The 24,886-nt window shown below is 35.0% G+C and overlaps 1 protein-coding gene across 2 annotated transcripts in view; it reads left to right on the top strand.

Annotated features, from left to right (window-relative positions):
• MDGA2 (MAM domain containing glycosylphosphatidylinositol anchor 2) overlaps window positions 1–24,886 on the top strand; it is an 875,114-nt gene that overhangs the window by 768,101 nt on the left and 82,127 nt on the right. For both annotated transcript variants that reach the window (XR_009264432.1, XM_058738955.1), the window contains exon 10: window positions 4,253–4,401. Coding sequence is in view for 1 of the 2 variants with exons in the window: in XM_058738955.1 (XP_058594938.1) it covers window positions 4,253–4,401 (149 nt within the window). In the remaining variant the exon portion in view is untranslated. The remainder of the gene's footprint in view (window positions 1–4,252; window positions 4,402–24,886) is intronic.

Here is a 24,886-nt window from a genome sequence, read left to right as displayed (position 1 = left end):
AAAAAAATATGTTATGAATTCTTTCTGTGTTCAACCAGCAGATGTCATGTTTGGTTGTCAGAGTCTAGGATTATTATAAGGGTATTTCTTTAGTATTATGGTGAGCTTCTTACAAGTGACTGTATAAATATTTAATATGATTGGCTCTGAAATCAGAGAAGAAATGTGTGTGTATGTCACTTTAAAAAATTATTTCTCTAAATGAAATAGAAAGCATTTTATTCAATAAAATTTATACAAAAGAGATTTAGTACAAAATATGTTCTGAAACATAAGCATAATATCTATATTTAACTGTAACTCATCAAGATTTCTTGTCAGTAATTATTTATTGCTATTCAATATTGTGCACCATCTAAAAACTTTTTCATCATTTTTAATGTTTATTTACTTTCAAGAGAGAGAGAGGGAGAGGGAGGGGCAGAGAGAGAGAGGGAGACACAGAATCTGAAGCAGGCTCCAGCTCTGAGCTGTCAGCACAGAGCCCAACGCGGGGCTCAAACTCACGAACTGTGAAACCGTGACCTGAGCCTAAGTCAGACACTCATCCAACTGAGCCACCCAGGCGCCCCGAAAACCTTTTTCATCTTTAATTCTAAGGTTGTGCAGTTCAACTAAAATTTAAAAAAGTAAAAACACAAAACTTCTAATTAAAATAAAACTTTCTCTGTTTTTTTAATTTCACAAATCAAAGTCAAAATTTGTAATGGAGCCTTTTTTATTTGATTTTTTATTTATATCAAGTTTCATACATCATCACCATTTCTTTGTTCCTAAATCTCTTTATTGTCATATGAAATATTGGAACAGATCATTTCTAAATTATTTTCTAATCTAATTGTCCATGAAAGATTACTGCATATTATGTTACTCACAATAATACAGATATATCAATGAAAATAAAATATTTTTGAAAATATTCTGGAAAGCCTTTATAATATTCTGCAATTAAATATACAGATGATGGAATTTTACACTGAAATTTGGATCTATTTGGAGTGTTAGATGATCTTGAAAATAGATCTTGATTAATTCATATTATTCATAGGATCGTGAGGATTTTCTTAATTTCAAGGTCTAACTGCTTCAATAACCTTAAAAGTATTTATTTAGGTAAACAATGAGTTCTAGAATTATGGCTATTTGCATTTATGACAGACAGCCTGTTACCCTACTGGCACTAAACAAAAAACAGGATTATATTACAGGCAATAGAAACATGCAATGGAATCTGTAAATTACTATGATTTCTACAGTTAAAGTAATACAGTAAACAGCAGGCACATGTTTCATAGCACCCAATAGATCTGCGACTCAGTGGTACTTTAAGGGCCACCTTGTGGCTATTCACCATCTCAGACCTGCTAAATGATTAGTAGGTATTGATTAAATACCTCTAGCAAAGAGAAAATAAATCAATGATGTAGATCATTCCATATTCAGAAAGGATTGGGAGAACATTTCTACATCAAAATGTGTTTCCTTCTAATAGCTACCTGCTGGTATTCATCTTATTTCATAGGTCTGTTAAAATTTGTCTGATCTTCTTTCTCTGTGATAGAATTTCAACTCTTAGAAAACTGCATTTGCCCTTTTTTGAGAGATTTTTTTTTTTTTGTCCTTTTCTATGCTAAACAGCCACAGGTTGTGACTCTACTCTGTGTACTCATTCCATTTGAATGTGTCCTTCATTTTATAAACAGTGATGCTTAGGACTAAATTTAGTACTGCTGCATTTCCCCCTTGGTTAAAAAACAAAAGCACCCCCCCTCCAAAAAAAAACCCTACTGAGACTATTACTTCATTAATTAAATCATCACTAGTCTCTAATGAAAACCCTCCAGGTTTGCATTACTTACTTAAGCAGCTCACTTGCTTCATTTTTACGTTTTGGATGCTTACTTTTAATCAAAACCCCTAGCTCTTTAAGCTACTACTAAATGCACGTCCTCAATAACATTTTGAGAAATTTGGTCTCAAATAAAAGTTGCCAGTGACATTTTGGGTATTGATTTCTTCATTCAGAGCATTATTTTCCACCTAGATTTTGCCCTTCAGTCTTGCGAACAATAAATTTGTGCTATCACTTAGTAATAGGTAAAAATACCATAAAAAGATAAAAGAAGCAATAAAGTGAATGTGATGGCTCTTTTCTAGAGAGTTCCTTCTATGCAGGAGACCTCCTTTTTAATTCATTTCCAATTCAACTGAATGAATATTCATGGAACATTTTTTTAAGTCGTAGAATATTGATGTGGGAGGCTTTTCCAAATGTTATTAAAGTTCAGATATTTGAGGGGCGCCTGGGTGGCGCAGTCGGTTAAGCGTCCGACTTCAGCCAGGTCACGATCTCGCGGTCCGTGAGTTCGAGCCCCGCGTCAGGCTCTGGGCTGATGGCTCGGAGCCTGGAGCCTGCTTCGGATTCTGTGTCTCCCTCTCTCTCTGCCCCTCCCCCGTTCATGCTCTGTCTCTCTCTGTCCTGAAAATAAATTAAAAAAATAAAAAAAAAAATAAAAAAAAAAACGTTGAAAAAAAAAGTTCAGATATTTGATTCCATGTAATTTTGCTGGTAAAAGTATCAAAAATCTAATTCAGCTCACCCGATGCTATTTTTTCCTGGTGAACATCTCTGGGGTAATAGAGACTATCACTTCTCTTCTTAGTGGGCAAAACCCATTTTTTAACTATCCTTTAGAAATGTTTATGGGCCAGAGAGCCTGGGTGGCTCAGTCAGTTAAGTGTCCAACTTCGGCTTAGGTCATGATCTCAAAGTTTGTGAGTTTGAGCCCTGCGACGGACTCTGTTGCTGACAGCTCAGAGCTTGGAGCCTGCTTCATATTCTGTGTCTCCCTCTCTCTCTTTGCCCCTTCTCCAATCACTCTCTATCTCTCTCTCTCAAAAATAAATAAACATTAAAAAAAATTTTTTTACAGGCCAGCTCTTCTGCAACGATTAGATGATAGATGAGTAGTGATGAAGAAATATGAAAAACCAGGTAATAGAAGTTCCCACAGAAAGAAACCCAGGAGGAAAAACCCAGGAGGCCATTTAATGTTTAATTTTTATAAAATAAAAAACAGAAAAGATGTTGAATGAGGGATGATAAATGTACAACTTATTAACTCATCATTCAGTAGGAATTGCAAAGTTTTTTGAAAAGTCTAAGAAAATGTTAGTATTTTCTATGAGGACAGAGGCCATACTTCGTTCATTGTGTCCCTAATGCTTAGTATACTACATGGCATTTAATAGGCTCCCCTTTAATGTTGTTGATGTAATAAATAAATACATTATCGGTAAAAAAAAAAATGAAGTATGAAAAAATCTGTTTTTCAGAATATCAGGAGTTGTATCTATCATTCCAAGTGGTCTGTACATTTTTCAACTTGGAACTTGGGAAAAAAAAAACGAGATGGTTTATATATGTTATATACACTATATGCACTTCAGATATTCTTAAAATCTAAATAAAAGCCTCTTTGTTATTGGCCCAAGTTCTTATGTCACTGTGTTGTTTGGGCAATTTCAAATTTACTGGCCAAACACAATATAAACACAGATTTTCATTTTTACTAATTTGTTTTGACAGAATTGATCATTCACTTGCTGAAATACTACTTTTGACTTCTTGGATGCCACAATTTTTATTTTCCTCCTGTTGACTGGTTTATTCCTTCTCACACTTTGTCAGGGTTATCTTCTCTCACCATTCTTAATGCTGGATTGCTTCAGGGTTAGGCCTTAGTCATCTTCTCTATCTATTCACAACTCCTTGGTGACCTCATCAATCTCATGGCTTTCAATTTAAAATCTATTTATAAGCGTATGGTTAGCAAGAGTATATAGCTCTAATCCTGGCCCCTTCCTGAATTCGAGACTAGTATATCCCACTTGATGACTCCATTTGTATCATTTAAACTGTTCAAAAGTAACTTTCTGAAGTTCTGCCCCCAAATTTGATCCTCCCATGGGTTTTCATCTCAGTTGATGGAAACTCCATTCTTTCTTGGACCAAAAACTTGTAGTTGTCCTTGATTCTTCTCTTCCTCTCACGCTCTTCATCTAATCAGCCAGGAAATCTTCCTGTATCTATGCCCAGAATTCTCCAGAAAGTTGATTAGATTTTAATAATATGACTTTTCAAGTAGAAGAATTACTCATGGCACACATGGTAGAATGTGGTAAGAGGGTCAAAAAGAATATGCGTGTTTAATGTGTCATCATTAAATTTAAGCACTCTTTCTATTTTTAGGAAAGGCCTATGCTCCAGAATTCTATTATGATACCTACAATCCTGTGTGGCAGAACAGACACCGTGTTTATTCTTACAGTCTACAGTGGACACAAATGAATCCTGATGCAGTAGATCGGATTGTTGCATACCGGTTGGGTATTAGGCAGGTGAGAAAGAAATTTATTCAGTGACTTTTTTTTCTCTCTTTGTGGTTCTCTGTGAAGACCTTGTTATTATGATTTATTGCTCTAAATTTTTAATCATTTTGCATAAATTCCAGAATATATTTTTCCATATGAAAGATAATTGTGCTTTACATAGGATTGTTTGGAATTATTTACGAATGTTTGGATTAACTTTTGCATTTTCTGCTGTGACAGCAGACATTCTAAAGTCATATCCTTTGAGCCTTCTGAAATCCTTCATCACTAGATATGCTATAGAAATTACACTGTATTACTGCTATGAAAGAAACTTATTTAAGATGTGCTTACACTTACCTATAATGCATAATTCTTTGTCTTGTTTCCTAAGGAGTTAGAAGTCTTAGTTATTTTTACTCTAAAGGTTTCAAAGTACATAGAGAGTTGTTTTAAGAATGAATTTAATATATTGGAAGAATAGAAATATTTTAGTAAAATGAGCAAAAACAATCAAGTATGTTTTCCTAAAGTAGCTAAAGATTATGGGTTATGTGAAAATAAATATTTTCAAGTGAACCATCGTTAAATCAAATTATCCCTTGTTGGTGTAAATGATATTTTTTAAATTTAAATGTGTGTCTTTACATTGATTCCTGTTACACAGTATATTATCTGGAGTGACTGTTTCAACATAACAAAACATTTATGAAGAGTTATTTGATGACTATATAATCTATTAGCTTTCCCTCAAAACTTTATATTATCCCCAGACTTGTAAAGTGTTATTCCACTTCCTTGATGAAATAACAGAATAGCATTTTGAGTTTCCACAACAGAAAGGACAAAGTTTGCTTGGAGAAGATTGATCAACCATCATTAATCCCCTCAGTTGTATTATCATAAAACCAGTGTTTTTCTACCTTGTTCACAAAGTTATAATAAAAGACTATGTAAGATACATTATTCAAATTAAGATATATTGTGAGTTGAATATTCATGTATTTCCTGTCTAATCTAATCTAAATGAAAAAATAAAAATCTTTTTTCTAGTAAATACATCCTGGCATTTGAAAATTGCCACTTTCTTGTCTAAGTATTCATAGGTCGCTGATAGAGCAGACAGCAGGGTATCATTGAGAAACTTTATTATTCCCCTTTTGCTTCAGTCACTAAGGAAATCTGAGTAAATCCCAAACCTGTATCGAAATTGTTTGTTCTACTCATTCTAATGTGATGACAATTTTCCCTAATAAAGAAAATATAAACAAGAAAGGTTAGCAGTTCTTTTTCCTTCAGCTGGTGGACTTTTTTTCTTTTTTTTCTTCTTAAGCTAATATTTTTAGATCTTTCATATTTACAGCATCTTAGGGCATTCTTGACTTTAGACATGTCATCTCATTTTCTGAGTCCTTACCACTTGATTTGGTCATTCACATTCATCTTTCATTATCTGTATTTTGAGATCTCTAAGAACCGAATACCAAATTGTTATTTGTAAAATTGTTATTTTCCTTAGGTGTCTTTTCCTTTTTTTCTGGTTATAACTTTATTTGCAATGATAAAGTCAGAATTTCATCTTTAGCTTCTTACTTTCTTCTTCAGATGCATTTTCTTACAGTATCTGGGTAATGGCCCATTGCTCCTGTAAACTGAAGGGCTGCCTATTTTGGGTCTGCAGAATTTACCCAACTCTGCTCATCATTACCTTCCTTTACTCTCCTGTCTCTCAAAACCTCCATTCCCAATGTCTCCACTGTGTATGCAGCTACCTTCTCTCTAAGTCAGATTTAGCAGAAAAGCAATTGCCATTTGAGCCGTTCCTCCCAAATTAATTTGAGCAGAATCAGATTTCCTTCTAAGAGGGATCCAACTAATTGAAGCCCTTCCTTCTGTCCACATCTTGTACTCATTATTAATAAACTACTTTCTGTATTATGTTTCACAATGATCGCTACTCTATTTTCCAATGGCAGTTTCTCTTCAGATTTTCCTCTCCTATATTAGTATCTCCTATAAATTCTTATTTTTACATATCTGGATCATAGAACTAGTATATAACTCTCTGATATGCACTGATGCACATTTCCTAGTCACTGTGGTGTTCCTTGTGAACAAATTAGACAATTTCCCTCTACTCTGCTACTCTAGAATAAATTATATATGAGTGTATATGTGTGTATAAATTTCCTCTATGTTTTTTTCAAATTATGCATTCCAGACATATCTGGCTTCCAATTCTAGCCAATCTAGCCTCATCATTTTTTAACTATATAACCTGGAGCAGATTTCTGAACATACCTATACCTAGATTCCTACCCTGTAAATTGAATATAATGATACCTTTCAGGCAATTGGATGTGGAGTGGAATGCATTCCACACTTGCCCCACAGGCCAGCTTCCCTTGTGCAGGGCATTCCTTACATAAACATCTGTTGGAGTTCTCACATTCAGTTACCAGAATTGTGTAAGGAGTTAAAAAAAAAAAAAGGGCATTTTATGATCTTAACATGTCTACTATTTTTTAGTTGCATTCGGTACACTGTATATCCTAGGCCTAAGTATTATTCCAAACCATGATTTTCATGAAGTAATTTCTAGACAATTTTGTCCCTTTGTCTTATTTTCATTTCAAACTTGTCTTCCATAATATCCATTTTACTGATTCACATTTTTCTCTTCCACCTTGAGTCTTAGTTTAAAGCCTTCTTGATCAGATCAGTAAGTCTGCTGCTAATACTATTCTTTCCAAGTTTGTGAGATTCATGCCATCCACTAGAGGAAAATGTATTTCTGATGTTATGAGCCATAGTCTGGAAAACCGTTCCCGTCTCTGACACGATTTTGAAGCTAACTCTTTCCTTGCCAAACATTCTCTCTGGACTCCTTTATTATTTGGATTTTCTTTTATATTTAGAAATAAGTATAATTTTATCTTAGGGTGCTTTTTTACAATGTTCCATTTTAGTTCGTAATTTTACTTGCATTATGTCTTGCCACAGAAGAGGAACTCTGTTATGTTTTGGGTAGTGTCTCAATAAAGAGTAATGGCCGCATGCTGTTCTGCCAACGTGAGTAGGAAAACAAGGTTTGTAGAACAGAGAGAATAGGTTTATCTGCTTCTATTTTCCCCAGTACCATGTCCTTTATACCTTACCTTTACACGAAAAATCTTTACATGCAAAATAGCCTCAAAAGGCAAAATTTCTTTTGAAGATCTCCTTATACATCAAAGCTTAGGATGGTAGGGCAAAGGCATTCTGGATATAATGAAACTGATACAGTACTTTTAAGAATATCCCCTGCTTAATAAAAGGAAACAAAGATATTAATGTAAAATATGGTTATTTTTCTATATTGTCTTAGAAAATTTAGATTTCTTCTTTCATTGGCATGTACATTTAGGTATTAACATTTTTAAAGACACAATACCAGCATTTTTAACAGAAATCACTCTTGCATTCTGATCTGATGATCACTGTAATAAAGATTTTATATTACATACAAATGGCCTTTTTCATCCCCCAAGCTATGACAGAATCTTGAATCAAGAGCTTTTGAATATAATCAATATAACTTGCATGATTTTGAAATAAACACTGCTAGGAATGTAACCTCAACCAAATGGATTTTATAAATGGATTAAAATGGCTTAAAAATGTTTTTTTTTTCCCTAATAACTAACATTTATACCTTTGATTATGAGACCAGTTTTTCCTCGAGGGATTATTAATAATTTATGTCACATATTTCCTGTTTTTTAAGACTTATTTCTTTGGGGGCTCCTGGGTGGCTCAGTCGGTTAAGCATCTGACTTTGGCTCAGGTCATGATCTCACAGTCCCTGAGTTCGAGCCCCGTGTCAGGCTCTGTGTTGACAGCTCAGAGCCTGGAGCCTGCTTCGGATTCTGTCTCTCCCTCTCTCTTTGCCCCTCCCCTGCTCATGCTCTGTCTTTCTCTTTCTCAAAAATAAATTTAAAAAATTTAAAAAAAGATTTATTTGGCCAGTATTTTTATTTTGAGCATATATATCTAAATAATTTCTTCTACCCACAAAATATGTAGGTTATCTAGTGCAGAGCCTCCCCTTTTATGTCAAACATATTATGTAATACATTTCTGTATTAGATGAAGTCTGTAAAACAAATCTGATTCTTAAAAATTAATGGCAAATTCAATTCTAGAGAGCCCTACTTTGTTTTTAAGCCAGAAACTGTTAGAAACCTTGTTACCTATTATTAAATTCAGGTGATAAAATCACTGCTGTGTCATTAAACCCACAACTGGATAGAGTTGGTGAGCTGAACCTGGCATTTCTGTAGCTTTCTGGTAAATGGATGATTACTTCAATTAAATTATTTAGTCTATATTTAAATATGATGAAAATTCCCTTCGAATTTGAGTATTGGCTTATATACTTTTCTTAGAAGTTGCTGCAGTGTATTTGAGAAAAAAAGAACACTGGTGTTCTGGAATCACTGCATTAAGAGACTTAAAAAGAGAACAGATACATCATATGAAGTTAAAAAATGTAATATGTGGGAAAAAAGTTTTCTCAAAATCTTAATATCTTTAATTTATACTTTTTAGGCTCAGCTAAGCAATTGTTTAATCTCCTTAGACAGCTACTAGCCCCACAATTATTTGCTTCATTTGCTGCTTAACAGGAAAGAGAAAAGGTTATTTGAATGTCTGCTTTCCTTGGTATCTAAGGAATTAAGGAACAAGCAAAACTGTTTCTAAGTTATCTGAAGGTACCATAAACATCGTTTGGCCGCATTTGAAACACACACAGCTATAGTTTTAATAATAAAGGATTGTGAAGTTTTATACAGTTTCTTTTTTATACTCTGTCATAGAGATGCACAATGAATGTGGCTTTTTGACTGTCATCCTTGGAAAGCTGGATGTTTTATTGAATAAAATGAAATGCCTCTGTTTTTGTCTTCTTGTCTTTTTAAGTTATGATATATCAGGGGCACCTGGGTGGCTCAGTCAGTGGAGTTTCTGACTTTGGCTCGGGTCATGATCTCACGCTCTGTGAGTTCGAGCCCTGCATTGGGCTCTGTGCTGACAGCTCAGAGCCTGGAGCCTGCTTCCAATTCTATGTCTCCCTCTCTCTCTCTGACCCTCCCCTGTTCATGCTCTGTCTTAAAAATAAATAACCATTAATTTTTTTTAAGTTATGATATATTATAATGCTTAGAATTATCATCTTCATTTGACCACTCAGTCAATAAAACCTTAAGTAAGTTAACCCTATGGCGATTACCAGGAGTTCAAAAAAGAAGCATTGCCCTCAGTGTCTTGTTAAAGTGAGCTATAATAGGACTATGTACAAAATGCCATAGAAACAACTATAAAAGCAATAAGTACTGCAAAGTAGGATGGGTAAGAGATGTGATCACCAAGTTAGAGACTTGTTTATTAGTTTTTATAGATTTATACTCAATTTTTTTCATAAATGGTAATCACTAATATAGACTAATCAAGAAATCACTAATTATGAATATACTTTTTTGCATAATTATTACATGAATTTATTATGAATTTAATTTTACTCTTTATACATGTGACTATAAAACTGAGCTATGGTTTATTTTTCCTTACATTTAAAACATTTTTGTTATTTTATTAAATAATTTATTGCTTATTGTTGTTTACTTACGTTTTACTATTATACTATATCATAGCAGTTAAAAAGTTTTAATGTATGGGGGCACCTGGATGGCTCAGTTAGTTGGGCATCTGACTTCTCAGGTCATAATCTCATGGCTTGTGGGTTCAAGCCCCACATCGGGCTCTGTGCTGACAGCTCAAAGCCTGGAGCCTGCTTTGGATTCTCTGTCTCCCTCTCTCTCTGCCCCACTCCTCCACTCATGTTCTCTCTCTCAAAAATAAATATTATTTTTTTAAATTTATAAATGTATTATATACACCAATGACCATATGTATGACCATTGTGGTTATTAATATTGCTAAGTACCTCATTTAATGTATTGATAGAAACAGAAAAATTTAAGGAGCATGGAGTATAATCATGGGGAATGACTTTTTGTACTTTAGCAACTCGTGTAAAGAAGTACTGGCAGTCTACAGATGCTGAAGTAAAATGATAGAATAAGACAGAATGAGATTAATGTATATGATTGACTTAAGCCAATTGGACAGATTTCATTGAGAGAGATGTTTGGAGGAATCATTTGACATAGGTTGACATTTCATACTGGCCCAGGGAAATCTGTGGAGAATTGATAGATAATGTGGATTCACTGTATAGTCTTAAGTCGTGAATAAAATGACATGTTCTGTAGATTAATCTGATCATATCACACATAGTATATTAAATTATATTATAATAGAGGCAGAGAAGAAAATTAGGAACGTTTGAAGTAAGGTTGAATAAGATTTACATTAGAGTAGTGAAAGGGGAGAGAGAAAAATTGAATTAAGAAAATGCTGAAATGGGCAGAACTTGAATATTGATTTAATTTGTGAGAAACAGTTTTTAAAAGTACAATGACCTTTGTTTTCTGCCATTTACTTCAATCTCTTTAGTGAATGTTCTGGAAATCATCAAGTATATAGATGAAAAAGAGAGCAGGCAATGGAGAGAAAGGTAGAGAAGCCATTTTGTTAATGGTCTCTTTGGCTCTGGAAGAGAAATAAGCCATATGCCAGTTCATAAAAAGTGGCTATCTCCATCTTCCAAATGAAAGACACCACACATATATTCTTCATTCATTCCATAAATACTAACTTCACAATTTATTTTTTAGGAGGAATAAATAGGATACATTTGAAAGACCTGGACAAGTCAAGGGCCTTTTCTGTGAAAGCCTTTGCAAAATAGGGTTATGTTGTCTTGGAAAATTCCAACTATTTCCTGAAGAGTTTTTCTGAGTCTGTGGCCCTTTGTACATATTTCATTTTGTGTAGTAATACTACTCGGAAAAATTAATGAAAATTTTCCTTTTACTTGACCCTGAGTGAGATAGAAAATGAGCAACCTCGAAGAGACTTTGGAGTGAAAGATTGTTAAATTATTGATAAAAATAAGATATTGAATCAAAGTTTGCAAGAATGCTCAGATTTTTAAGTTGAACTTGTTAAATTTGAGTGATAGTAAACATAAAACAAAAAAAGGTAGCCTGGGCAGGAATGTGCTACTAGAATTTGAGTGAACAATTCTCCTTGAAAATATAAATTTATAGACCAGAAGCATTAGACCTGAGAACTGAAGATAGCAAAAATGTAGAGACATAAATTTACTGCATTAAGACAGTGAGGATAGAAGTTCCAGTGAAAAAAGAAATAAGAGGTAGAAAAATCTATATCATGTAAACTAAGGGAAAGGTATGTGAATACATGCCTGAAAAGGGGAGGGGGGGTTGTATTCATACATTTAAATAAATTTTAAAAGTTTAAAAAGGACTGAAGTTTAAAAATACCAGATACTGACAAACCAGTGTTGCTTTTTTATTTAAGGTGAACAATTAAGAGGGGAATGGAAAAAATAAAGGTCAAGTGTTAAAAAATCTAATTGAGCTGAACCTATCTTGGCTGTCCATTTGAATCAGTATTTTGTTAAGAGGAAAACAGAAGACTCATATATTTCTTTGGATAAGAGAACACTTCTTACACGTCTAAGTTGTATCTTTTGTAGTCTGTAAATAAGTGGTTTTATGGGTTCCAAGAATTTGCTCCCAAAGAAACTATCCAAAAGACCTATATATGTTATATTCTGTGATATTATATAACATTATATAATATATAATATACTATATATTCATGGTCTTAAATGACTAGGACTGTAGAGTTCACCGGAAAACAGTCATTCATTCAACTACTTTTAAGCGAAAAAAATATCAAAACTTAAAGTGGAGAATGAAGTTTGGATTAAGAATCCGTTTTTAGGGGCGCCTGGGTGGCTCAGTCGGTTGAGCGTCCGACTTCAGCTCAGGTCACCATCTCACGGACCGTGAGTTCGAGCCCCGCGTCGGGCTCTGGGCTGATGGCTCAGAGCCTGGAGCCTGCTTCTGATTCTGTGTCTCCCTCTCTCTCTGCCCCTCCCCCGTTCATGCTCTGTCTCTCTCTGTCTCAAAAATAAATAAACGTTAAAAAAAAAAAAAAAAGAATCCGTTTTTAAATTAAGCTTTTTATTTTAATTACAGTATAGTCAACATACAGTATTAGTTTAGTTTTAGGTGTATAATGTAGTGATTCAACACTTCTGTGCATTACTTAATGCTCTACTCTTAATCCCATCACATATTTCACCCATTCCCCACCAACCTCCCCTCTGATAACCATCAGTTTCATGAGCTTGTTCTCTATAGTTAAGAATCTGTTTCTTGGTTTATCTCTCTCTCTTTTTTTTTTCTTTGTTCATTTGTTTTTTTCCCTTAAATTGCACAAATGAGTGAAATCATAGAGTATTTTTCTTTCTCTGACTGACTTATTTTGCTTAGCATTATGCTCTCTAGCTCCATCCATGTTGTTGCAAATGGCAAGATTTCATTCTTTTTTATGGCCAAGTAATATTCTATTGCACATATATCCACTTCTTTTTTATCCACTCATCTATTGGTAGACACTTGGCTTCATGTTCCTTTTTTCAGGCTTCAACACTATGCAAGTTGTTTGTTTCAATGTAGATTTACTTATTGATATATAGTTTATATTTGTAGTCTTTGTACTATGTCTATAAATAAACTGATCATCCTGGTTTCATTGTGTTATAGCAGTTGCTCTCAAATTTGAGTGTACATCAGAATCACCTATAGTGCTTCATAAAACAGTTGCTGCACCCCACTTCGACAGGTTCTAGTTTAGTGAGTCTGGGGTATGGCCCAAGTATTTGTATTTTTAACAACTTCCTGTGTGAACTTGATAAAGCTATATCAGGGCCATACTTTGGAACCATTCTGTATTGAAGGGACTAAGATCAGATTCCATTTTCATCTTTTGACATTTTCTCATAATAGCATTCCTATATGATCTCAGTATTTAAAAAGTATAAATGCTGTTTAAGCACAGTGCTTGGCACATGCTGCTCAACACCATTTTTGGAATTAATGATTTTGAAATTTACATGTTATAATGAGTAAATTATAAGGGGTACAATGACTTCCAACCAGAGAGGTATCCTTTTGTTATGCCTGAATTATGCATTTCCAAGACCAGTGATTATTAACATATTCTCAGTCTACCATTAATCTTCAAGATGTATCTGGTATACTGACAACTTAAATGCAAATATTTTCCTTAGTTCTTCTGGGCAAGATATGCACAGTTCCTCAGGCTTATATTTGTATATACTTTAAAGATTTTTTTACAAGAAACCTATAAATGGAGTGTTAAAAGTTAACTTATGGTATGTGTAAACTAAAATTTGCATTTGGTAGTTTTCTAATGACTGACTTGGTGCCTCATCAAGGAATGTTACTACTTCAAAACACTATTATAACTTCTAAGTGATCATTCCCTCAAGTTTCAAAAATGAATGATTGTCAGAGTGCTCTTCAATTGACAACCACTTTCTATTGCTTCTTTTCATTTTTAATTATAAATTACCATCAATTTATCTTTATCATTTTCACTTTAATTCTTCACATTTCATAAGTTGTCTGAAAATGTGGATCATATATATTTTTACACTTACTTTCATGACATAAAACTTAACTAAAGTAGCTGGAAGAATATTTACCTTTGAGTGATGAATGCTGAACATGAAAGATTTCAAAAAAATTACATTAACTACAATCGTACAGTTGCTTGATACTGGATTGTCAGATACTCCAAGTTTCTGTTCTCCGTTTTAAAAAGTTCAAACAAGAAATGAAAACAATCATAACGTGTTTAGTGGACTCCAAGTTCTGAAACCATTTATGAAAAGATGGAGCAAGAAGTTGAGAAAAATTTGAAGGCAATAGTTTGAATAGAACAGGAATGACATATTCTTACCAGTTCTTTTTTTTTCAATTTTTTAAAATTTACATCCAAATGAGTTAGCATATAGTGCAACAATGATTTCAGGAGTAGGTTCCTTAGTGCCCCTTACCCATTTAACCCATCACCCCTCCCACAGCCCCTCAAGTAACCCTCTGTTTGTTCTCTATATATAAGAGTCTCTTCTGTTTTGTCCCTCTCCCTGTTTTATATTATTTTTGTTTCCCTTCCCGTATCCTCATCTGTTTTGTCTCTTAAAGTCCTCATATGAGTGAAGTCATGTTATTTTTGCTTTTCTCTGACTAATTTCACTTAGCATAATACCCTCCAGTTCCATCCATGTAGTCGCATATGGCAAGATATCATTCTTTTTGATTGTCGAGTAATACTCCATTGTATGTATGTGTGTGTATATATCACTTCTTCTTTATTCATTCATCCATCAATGGATATTTGGACTCTTTCCATACTTTGGCTATTGTTGATAGTGCTGCTATAAACATGAGGGTGCATGTGTCCCTTCAAAACAGGACACCTGTATCCCTTGAATAAATGCCTAGTAGTGCAATTGTTGGGTCGTAGGGTAGTTCTATTTTGAGGGTTTTTTTTTTTGAGGAAGCTCCGTACTGTTTTCCAGAGGGGCTGCACCAGCTTTGCATTGCACCAACAATGCAAAAGAGATCCTCTTTCTCCATATCCTCGCCAACATCTGTTGTTGCCTGTGTTGTTAATGTTAGCTATTTTGACAGGAGTAAGGTGGTATCTCATTGTGGTTTTGATTTCTATTTCCCTGATGATGGGTGATGTTGAGCATTTTTTCATGTGTCGGTTGGCCATCTGGATGTCTTCTTTGGAGAAGTGTTTATCCATGTCTTTTGCCCATTTCTTCACTGGATTATTTGTTTGTTGGGTGTTGAGTTTGATAAGTTCTTTATAGATTTTGGATACTAACCCTTTATCTGATATGTTGTTTGCAAATATCTTCTCCCATTCTGTCGGTTGCCTTTTAGTTTTGCTGATTGTTTCCTTTGCTGTGCACGAGCTTTTTATTTTGATGAGGTCCCAATACTTCATTTTTTGTTTTTGTTTCCCTTGCCTCTGGAGGTGTTGAGTAAGAAGTTGCTGCGGCCAATATCAAAGAGGTTTTTGCCTACCTTCTCCTCAAGGATTTTGATGGCTTCCTGTCTTACACTGAGGTCTTTCATGCATTTTGAGTTTATTTTTGTATATGGTGTAAGAAAGTGGTCCAGGTTAATTCTTCTGCATGTCGCTGTCCAGTTTTCCCAGCAACACTTGCTGAAGAGACTGTCTTTATTGCATTGGATATTCTTTCCTGCTTTGTCAAAGATTAGTTGGCCATACATTTGTGGGTCCATTTCTGGGTTCTCTGTTCTGTTCCATTGATCTGAATGTCTGTTTTTGTGCCGGTAACATACTTTTTTTTTTTTTTTTTCATACTCTCTTGATGATTACAGCTTTGTAGTATAGCTTGAAGTCTAGGATTGTGATGCCTCCTGCTTTAGTTTTCTTTTTCAAGAATGCTTTGGCTACTCGGGGTCTTTTCTGGTTCCATAAAAATTTTAGGATTATTTGTTCTACTTCTGTGAAGAATGCTGGTGTTATTTTGGTAGGGATTGCACTGAATATGTAGATCGCTTTGTGTAGTATTGACGTTTTAACAATATTTGTTCTTCCTATCCAGGAGCATGGAATCTTTTTTCCTTTGTGTGTGTGTGTGTGTGTGTGTGTGTGTCCTTCTTCAATTTCTTTCATAAGGTTTCTATAATTTTCAGTGTATGGATTTTTCACCTCTTTGTTTAGATTTATTCCTAGGTATTTTATGGGTTTTGGTGCAACTGTAAATAGGATCTATTCCTTGATTTTCTTTCTGTCACTTCATTGTTGGTGAATAGGAATGCAACCGAATGTTGTGTGTTGGTTCTATATCCTGCAACTTTGCTGAATTCATGAATTAGTTCTAGCAGTTTTTTGGTGGAATCTTTTGGGTTTTTCATATAGAGTATCATGTCATCTGCAAAGAGTGAAAGTTTGACCTCCTCCTGGCCGATTTGGATGCCTTTATTTCTTTGTGTTGTCTGACTGCAGAGGCTAAGACTTCCAATGCTGTGTTGTATAACAGTGGTGAGAGTGGACATCCCTGTCTTGTTCCTGACCTTAGGGGGAAAGTTCTCAGTTTTTCCCCATTGAGGATTATATTAGCGTTGGGTCATTCATATATGGCTTTTATGAACTCGAGTTATGCTCCTTCATTCCCTACCTTCTTGAGGGTTTTTATCAAGAAAGGATGTTGTATTTTGTCAAATGGTTTTTCTGTATCTTTTGAGAGGATCCTATGGTTCTTGTCCTTTCTTTTATTGATGTGAAGAATCACGTTAATTGTTTTGTGGATATTGAACCAGCCCGGCATCCCAGGTATAAATCCCACTTGGTCGTGGTGAATAATTTTTTTAATGTATTGTTTGGTCCAGTTGGCTAGTATCTTGTTGAGGATTTTTGCATCCATATTCATCAGGGAAATTGGTCTGTAGTTCTCCTATATAGTGGTGTCTCTGTCTGGTTTTGGAATCAAGGTAATGCTGGCTTCCTAGAAAGAGTTTGGCAGTTTTCTTTCCATTTCTAGTTTTTGGAACACTTCAAGAGAATAGGTGTTAACTCTTCCATAAAAGTTTGGTAGAATTCCCCTGGAAAGCTATCTGTCCCTGTACTTTGTTTTTAGGCAGGTTTTTGATTACTAGGTTGATTTCCTTCCTGGTTATGGGTCTGTACAAATTTTCTATTTCTTCCTGTTTCAGTTTTGGTAGTGTATATGTTTCTAGGAATTTGTCCATTTCTTCCAGATTGCCCATTTTATTGGCATATAATTTCACATAATATTCTCTTTTTATTGTTTTTATTTTTGCTGTGTTGGTTGTGATCTCTCCTCTTTCATTCTTGATTTTATTTATTTGGGTCCTTTCCTTTTTCTTTTGATCAAACTGGCTAGGGGTTTATCAATTTTGTTAATTCTTCAAAAGAACCAACTTCTGGTTTCATTGATCTGTTCTACTGGTTTTTTGGTTTTGATAACATTAATTTCAGCTCTAGTCTTTGTTATTTCCTGTCTTCTGCTGGCTTTGGGTTTTATTTGCTGTTCTTTTTCCACCTCCTTAAGGCATAATGTTAGGTTGTGTATATGAGATCTTTCTTCCTTCTTCAGGAAGGCCTGGATTGCTATATACTTTCCTTTTATGACCATTTTGCTGCCTCCCAGAGGTTTGGGGTTGTGGTGTTATCATTTTCATTGACTTCCATATATTTGTTAATTTCCTCTTTAACTTCTTGGTTAGTCCAATCATTCTTTAGTAGGATGTTTTTCAGTCTCCAAGTATTTGTTACCTTTTCAAATTCTTTCTTGTGGTTGATTTCAAGTTTCATAGTGTCGTGGTCTGAAAATATGCACGGTATGATCTCAATCTTTTTGTACTTACTTAGGGCTGATTTGTGTCCCAGTATATGGTCTATTCTGGAGAACGTTCCATGTGCACTGGAGAAGAATGTATATTCTGCCTTAGGATGAAATATTCTGAATATATCTGTTAAGTCCATCTAGTCCAGTGTGTCATTCAAAGCCATTGTCTTCCTGTTGACTTTTTAATTAGATGATCTGTCCATTGCTGTGAGTGGGGTGTTGAAATCACCTACTATTATGGTGTTACTATCGATGAGTTTCTTTATGTTTGTGATTAATTGATTTATATATTTGGGTTCTTCCACATTTGGCTCATAAAAGGTTACAATTGTTAGGTCTTCTTGGTGGATATACCCCTCGATTAGGATATGTCCTTCTGCATCTCTTGATATAGTCTTTATTTAAAAATTTTTTAATATATATGTATCTTTGAGACAGAGAGAGACAGCGTATGAGCAGAGGAGGGGAGAGAGAGAGAGAGACAGAAGCTGAAGCAGGCTTCAGGCTCTGAGCTTTCTGCACAGAGCCTGATACGAGGCTCAAACTCACAAGCTGTGAGATCATGACCTGAGCTGAAGTTGGACACTGAAACGACTGAGCCACCCTGGTGCCCCTGATACAGTCTTTATTTTAAAGTCTAGATTTTCTGATAAAAGTGTGGCTACTATGGCTTTCTTTTGTCAACCATTAGCATGATAGATGGTTCTCCATCACCTTATTTTTAATATGAAGGCGTCTTTAGTTCTAAAGTGGGTCTCTTGTAATCAGCATATAGATGGATCTTGTTTTCCTATGTTACCCTTTGTCTTTCGATTGGAGCATTGAGTCCATTGACATGTAGAGTGAGTACTGAAAGATATGAATTTATTGCCATTATGATGCTTGTAGAGTTGGAGTTTCTCAGGTCTTTTCTACTCTTTTTGCTTTTGGTATTTATTCATTCATTCATTCATTCATTCTTTTCTCCCCTCAGAGAGTCCCCTTGAAAATTTGTTGCAGGGCTCGTTTAGTGGTCACAAATTGCTTTAATTTTTTTTTTTTTTTGTCTGGGAAACTTTTTATCTCTCCTATTTTGAATGACAGCTTTGCTGGATAAATAATTCTTGGCTGCATATTTTTCTGATTCAGCACATTGAATATACCCTGCCACTCTTTTCTGGCCTGCCAAGTTTCTGTGGATAGGTCTGCTGCAAACCTTATCTGTCTTCCCTTGTAGGTTAGGGACTTTTTTTCCCTTGCTGCTTTCATGATTCTCTCCTTGCCTGAGTATTTTGTGAATTTACTGTGATATGCCTTGTTGATGGTCGGTTTTTATTGAATCTAATGGGGGTCCTCTGTGCTTGCTGGATTTTGATGTCTGTGTCTTTCCCTAGGTTAGGAAAGTTTTCTGCTATGATTTGCTCGCCTAACCCTTCTATCCCTATTTCTCTGTGTTCCTCTTCTGGGACCCCTATGATTCTGATGTTCCTTTATAATGAGTTACTGATTTCTCTAATTCTTAAATCATGCTCTTTTGCCTTAATCTCCCTCTTTTTTTTTCTGCTTCATTATTCTCTATAAGTTTGTCCTCTATATTGGTGATTCTCTGTTTTGCCTCATGCATCCTTGCCGCGTGGCATCCATCCGTGATTGCAGCTTGGTTATAGCATTTTTAACTTCTTTCTGCCTATTTTTTACTTCTTTTATCTCTGCAGAAAGGGATACTAATCTATTTTCGACTCCAGCTAGTATTCTTATTATTGTCGTGATTCTAAATTCTGGTTCAGACATCTTGCTTATATCTGTGTTGGTTAAATCCCTGGCTGTTGTTTCTTCGTGCTCTTTCTTTTGGAGTGATTTCCTTCATTTTGTCATTTTGAAGGGAGAAAGGGAATTAATGATGTAGAAAATTAAAAATTAAAAAATTAAAATTAAAAATATTAAAATTAATAATTAATACACACACACACACAAACACAAATCAAATAAATGATGCTAGATCCTGGGTGTGTTTTGGTCTGGGTGTTGAAAGTGGTTTCACAGATTAGAAAAAAAAAAGGGGGGTGAAGGAATCGTTTCAGAATTTGAAAAAATGAATACACTGAAGTAGACTAAAATGAGATGATGGGAGTAAAATACAATTTGAAAAAATATACACAAAAGTAAAGAATATAGTAGACAAATGTTAAAGAAATATTTTTAATAAAAATAAAGATGAATTTTTTTCTCTTTCTGTATTCAAGAAAAAGAAATGAAAAATAGAAAAAAGAGAAAGAAAAAAAGTAAATCATTTGAAATTTTGAAAAAGTGAATACACTGTAGTAGAGTAAAATAAAATGAAGTAAAATAGAATTTGAAAAAATTTACATAAAATACAATAAAAAATTAAAGAAAAAAATTTTAATAGAAATTGAAAGTTTAAAATGAAGTTTTTGTCTTTCTGCATTCAAGTAAAAGAAAGGAAACAGAAAAGAGGAAACAGAAAAAGAAAAAAAAGGAAATCATTTGAAAATTTGAAAAAGTGAATACACTGAAGTAGACTAAAATAAAATGATGGATGTAAAATATAATTTGAAAAAAAATTACACAAAAGTAAAAAATATAGTAAAAAATTTAAAGAAAAATATTTTTAATAAAAGTTGAAAATAAAAATGATTTTTTTCTCTTTCTGTATTCAAGAAAAAGAAAAGAATTGAAAAAGAGAAAAAGGGGAAAAAAGAAGGAAAATTGAATAGATGGAGCTGCTAACAGATTGAAATAGACTGAAACTACTTCATTTCCCCTAGAAGTCAGACTATGAAGCACTGTGTAGTCCATGTACTAAGTAGGTGGTGAGACTTGTGTTCTTGAAGAGCCAGGTTGGCTAGTTTGGGCGGAGCTCAGTGTAAGGGCTCCATTCTCCACTAGATGGCACTGCTAGCCTACTGGAGTGGAGTGTTGTGGTGCTCGTAGGTGCATATGCGCAAGCACGGGAGCAGTGAAAATGGCATCATGCAGCTACCCAGTCTCTAGTATCAGAACTCTGTTCTCGTGGATCCGCAATCGCCAACCCATCCTCTGTCTTCAGCTTTTGTCCATTCCCTGCTTTTTCACGGTCTGTGACCAGGCCCCAGGCAGTACCTCTCTCCTGAGTTTTATCTCAGATGCGGCTGTTTTCCCTGGTTCCTTACTTCTGAAGGACTGCGGCTTTGACCCGTTCTGCCCCTCTGCGGGAGAGTCTCACCGAGCAATGGCCGAATGTCACTGCACCCAGGAACACTTGCTAGAACCTGCTGATGCCAGTACCCCAAGACTGCGGCAAGATGCCAGCCCACCACAGAAAAAGTTCACAAGATAGTGTAGCAGCAGCTTTTCAGGGATTATGGAAAATCACAACACACATCTGGCACCAGGCTTCACCTTTAAAGACCTTGTTCTAGCACCAGCAAATGTGCCCATTCTCTGGGGTCTGCTGGGACCAGATGGCTTCAACAGTCTCTACCAAATGTCTTCCAGCAGTGGAATTGCTTTTCCCTGTGTGGCCTGAGAACCTCCCGAACCCCACTCTGCCCCTGGGGATTCGCCCTTCCCACCAGAGCACCTCCAGGTATCGAGCTGTGGAGTTGCAGACTTTGTGCTCCCCTTGTTTACAGTCTTAATGGAATTTAAACCTTCTCCTTTCGCATTTCTCCCTTTGTATTTTAGTCCCTATGGCTGTTTCCAATTTTCCACTTTCTTTCCAGCTCTTTTTGGGGAGGAGTGCTTTTCCTGTATTCTCCCCCCAGCGACCCCCCCCCCGCCAACTCTGTCCTCTCTCCACCTGCCCTCCTTGTCCTTCGTGGCTTCTCGCTCCCCAAGTTCACTTCTCCGTGCTGTGTACCTGCTTTATTCTGTGGTTCAGGTTGTGCAGATTGTTGTGTTAATCCTCCAATCAGTTTTCTAGGTGCGTAGGATGGTTTAGTGTTAGTCTGGCTGTATTTTATGGATGTGAGACACACAAAAAACTTCCATGCTATTCTTGGCTACTCCTCAACTTAGGAGTTCTTATAGATTCCACCAGCTACTCTTGAAGTATGCATGCTGCACAGTCAGGTACTTTGCTTTACATATACTACCATATTTTATTTTTTAATCAACACAGTGAGATAGATATTCCTGTTTTTCTGTGTTAATGACAATTAAGTCATGGGGTTAAGTAATACACCCAAGATCAAAGGTGAAACTGGGATTTGAACCCAAGACATGTGGGTTGGAGTCTGACAAGTGTAATTCAGCTGAATATCATTTGAACTTTGTGTCTTTATCTTCTATCTCATCTTTCCTCTCCTTCCTCTTTCTTCTTCTTCATTTTTTAAATTTTTTTAAGTTCATTTATTTCAGGAGAGAGAGAGAGCGAGCAAGCATAAGCAGGGGAGGGATAGAGAGAAGGAGAGAAAGAGTCCTAGGCAGGCTCTATGCTGTCATAAGGGGCTCATGACCTGAGTTGAGACCAACAGTTGGGTGCTTCATTGACTGAGCCTTCCAAGTGCCCCTCTTATTCTTCATTTTTTAATGGTAGATTTTCATCTTGTTTTCTCACTTCCCTTATACTGATTTCTTATTGACAATTTCTACCTCTTTTTGTATTAACTTTAGTTGCTATTCATATTTTAATTAGAATTATATATATCTATACCCACATAGTTGAACATTATATTTTTCTTCCTTTAATTTCTTCTGTATTTGAGGATACATCCACTTTTCTACTTACATTTTCTATATTTTATACAAACCTTTCTGATTTTGGAAATCTTTTCCTCAATTTGTTATTTTATAGTTTACTTAATTATGGCATGATATGAATACCCGTTTTTGCTTTTTTATTGGTAAATGAGGAAAACAAAACACAACTGTTTGATTTCAGAATAATAATATAAATTAGAAAAATATGCCAATATAATACTAAAAACCAAAAATTCCTGTGAAATTGGTATTATCAATCTTGTTTAGATGCAGAAATAATCTTCTGAAAGTTAAGCTTTGTAACCATGTTCTGCAGAGAGAGGGGTCCTTGGGGAACTATAATATTAACCTTGTTTGTCTAATTCTAAAAGCTCTTTTCTTCTATATTTCACTGCTGTGAAATTCTGTATGCTTCTCTGAATCATTAGAATGTAATATTTCATTGGAAAGGATATTGGATAGGCATCCCAGAGCTCTATCATGAAAAGGTATATATGTCTGCTCACCTCTTGCTGCTTCTACAGCCAAATACAAAAAGTTTATAAATCAAAATACCAATACAAGAATAGCATGTTTGCTGTGCCTTATAAATGAGGCTAGACAAAAGGGGGTTAGGGTCTATTGTAAATGAATGCTTAAATCTGCCTTCTATATTTCATGTCAATTTATAAAGACGTCAGTCATAAGAAAGAAGGATCCTTTCATGTAATCAGTGAAGCGTGTACTAAGCTCTGATTAAATATGAAGGACTCAAATGCCAAACATTTGAGATGCCAAGGAGGTGGGAATGGGTGGGTGGGAGGATGGTCTTATATCTTCATGGTTGGATAACCAAGGAGGCAATTAACAGTACAGTTTGATAGGTATGATAATAGGTGTGGATATAAGGTATTGTGGGAAAACATTGGAGGAGAACCTAAGATAACTTTGGGAGGTGAGGAATGCTGACACAGTAATAGCAAACTTACATGGGAAGAGTGAATAGAAGTTACCCCAGATCAGGGGACATGGAGGGAATCACCATGTACCTGATACAAAACCAGCATGGTAAGTTCAGAGACCTGAGAATAAAGCAGTGTATCTGACCATGTACTGCATGAGGGGCAGGATCTAGCTGGAGATATGATAGACCAAGGACACAAAGGGCCAAATGAAATATTCCAAACAAGTTAGACTTCACCTTGAGAGAAGTGGGAGACCCAGAAAAGGCCAAAACCGAGGAATCAAATGATTGCTATTGTGGCACAAAATTAAGAAGGGATGAGCATAGAGTGAAAGCTGTTTTTTTTTTTTTTTTTTTAATTTCAAATGATATATAACAACAGGAATCAGTGCTGCTGCCTTGGTGATTGGAGAGAAATTGATTTGGCCACATGAGGATGATTTGATAATTAAATTTAGATTATGGGAAAGAAGGGAGCAAGAAGGCAGAGTTGAAAAAATAAGTTCACTACTTATGTGCTTGTCAAAAATCTTATGTCAAAACATATGAATATCTGTTACTCTTTTCGATAGGTTAAGAAAATATTTTTAAATATGATTTTTTTATAGTTCTAGGAAAATGAATTGCTATTGAGATGAATGGTAGACACATATTTAATGGAATGTTTTCAAGCAAATATACAATGGTAAAATTTAAAAACAAAATCTGAAGGAAGTTTCATGTGATAATATAAAAGAACCTTAATGTATCCCTGCAACTCTTTTTTTAATGTTCTAAGATTTATTCTCAGAAACTCATGTCTTAAGAAAATGACACAATAAAAAATTCATAGGAATTTTTCTTATATTTAATAGGCACCTCCCTCAAAAATGGGAAGCTAATTTTGAACATATGTGTGTCTATGCTTATAGTACAAGGTGCTACAATGATAGGTCCTAAAATGAGAAAAAATTTTTGGAAGAATAGTTACTCTTAACACACACATGCGCATGTGCGCGCGCGCACGTTTGTGTGTGTGTGTGTGTGTGTGTGTGTGTGTGTGTATATTTTATACTATATCCTCTATAATTTTATATTATTCTTTCTTTAGAAAGTATCTTGGTGCCCCACAGTATTGGTATACTAGGTTAAGTACTCCTGTATATTAATACAAAATTACTTTTACAACATTAATTATTTTTTGGAAAGAAAAATGTTAAGGCTTGTACCAGTTCTTAAATCTTACTCTTGGAAGGGACCCATATCACTTCCATTCCTATTTCCTTGACCAAAGCAAGCCCAATGACTTTAAGTGAGATAAACAAGGCAAACAAGTGGTATCCTCATGTACCTGCAAATATAAAAGAAAATATTTACGAAGAGCATGAGTTACCACCCAGAGTTGCCTTTCTAGTCAGCAGTGTTTGATTGAATATATTAATAATACCATTTGACTTTCTGATGAAACTGTAACCTCAGAAAGATCTGCT

The sequence above is a fragment of the Neofelis nebulosa genome, chromosome 7 (genome assembly GCF_028018385.1).
Source record: "Neofelis nebulosa isolate mNeoNeb1 chromosome 7, mNeoNeb1.pri, whole genome shotgun sequence".
Classification (NCBI taxonomy): Eukaryota; Metazoa; Chordata; class Mammalia; order Carnivora; family Felidae; genus Neofelis; species Neofelis nebulosa.
Note: the sequence above shows the minus strand (reverse complement) of the source record. Positions and strands in the feature narration are given on the sequence as shown.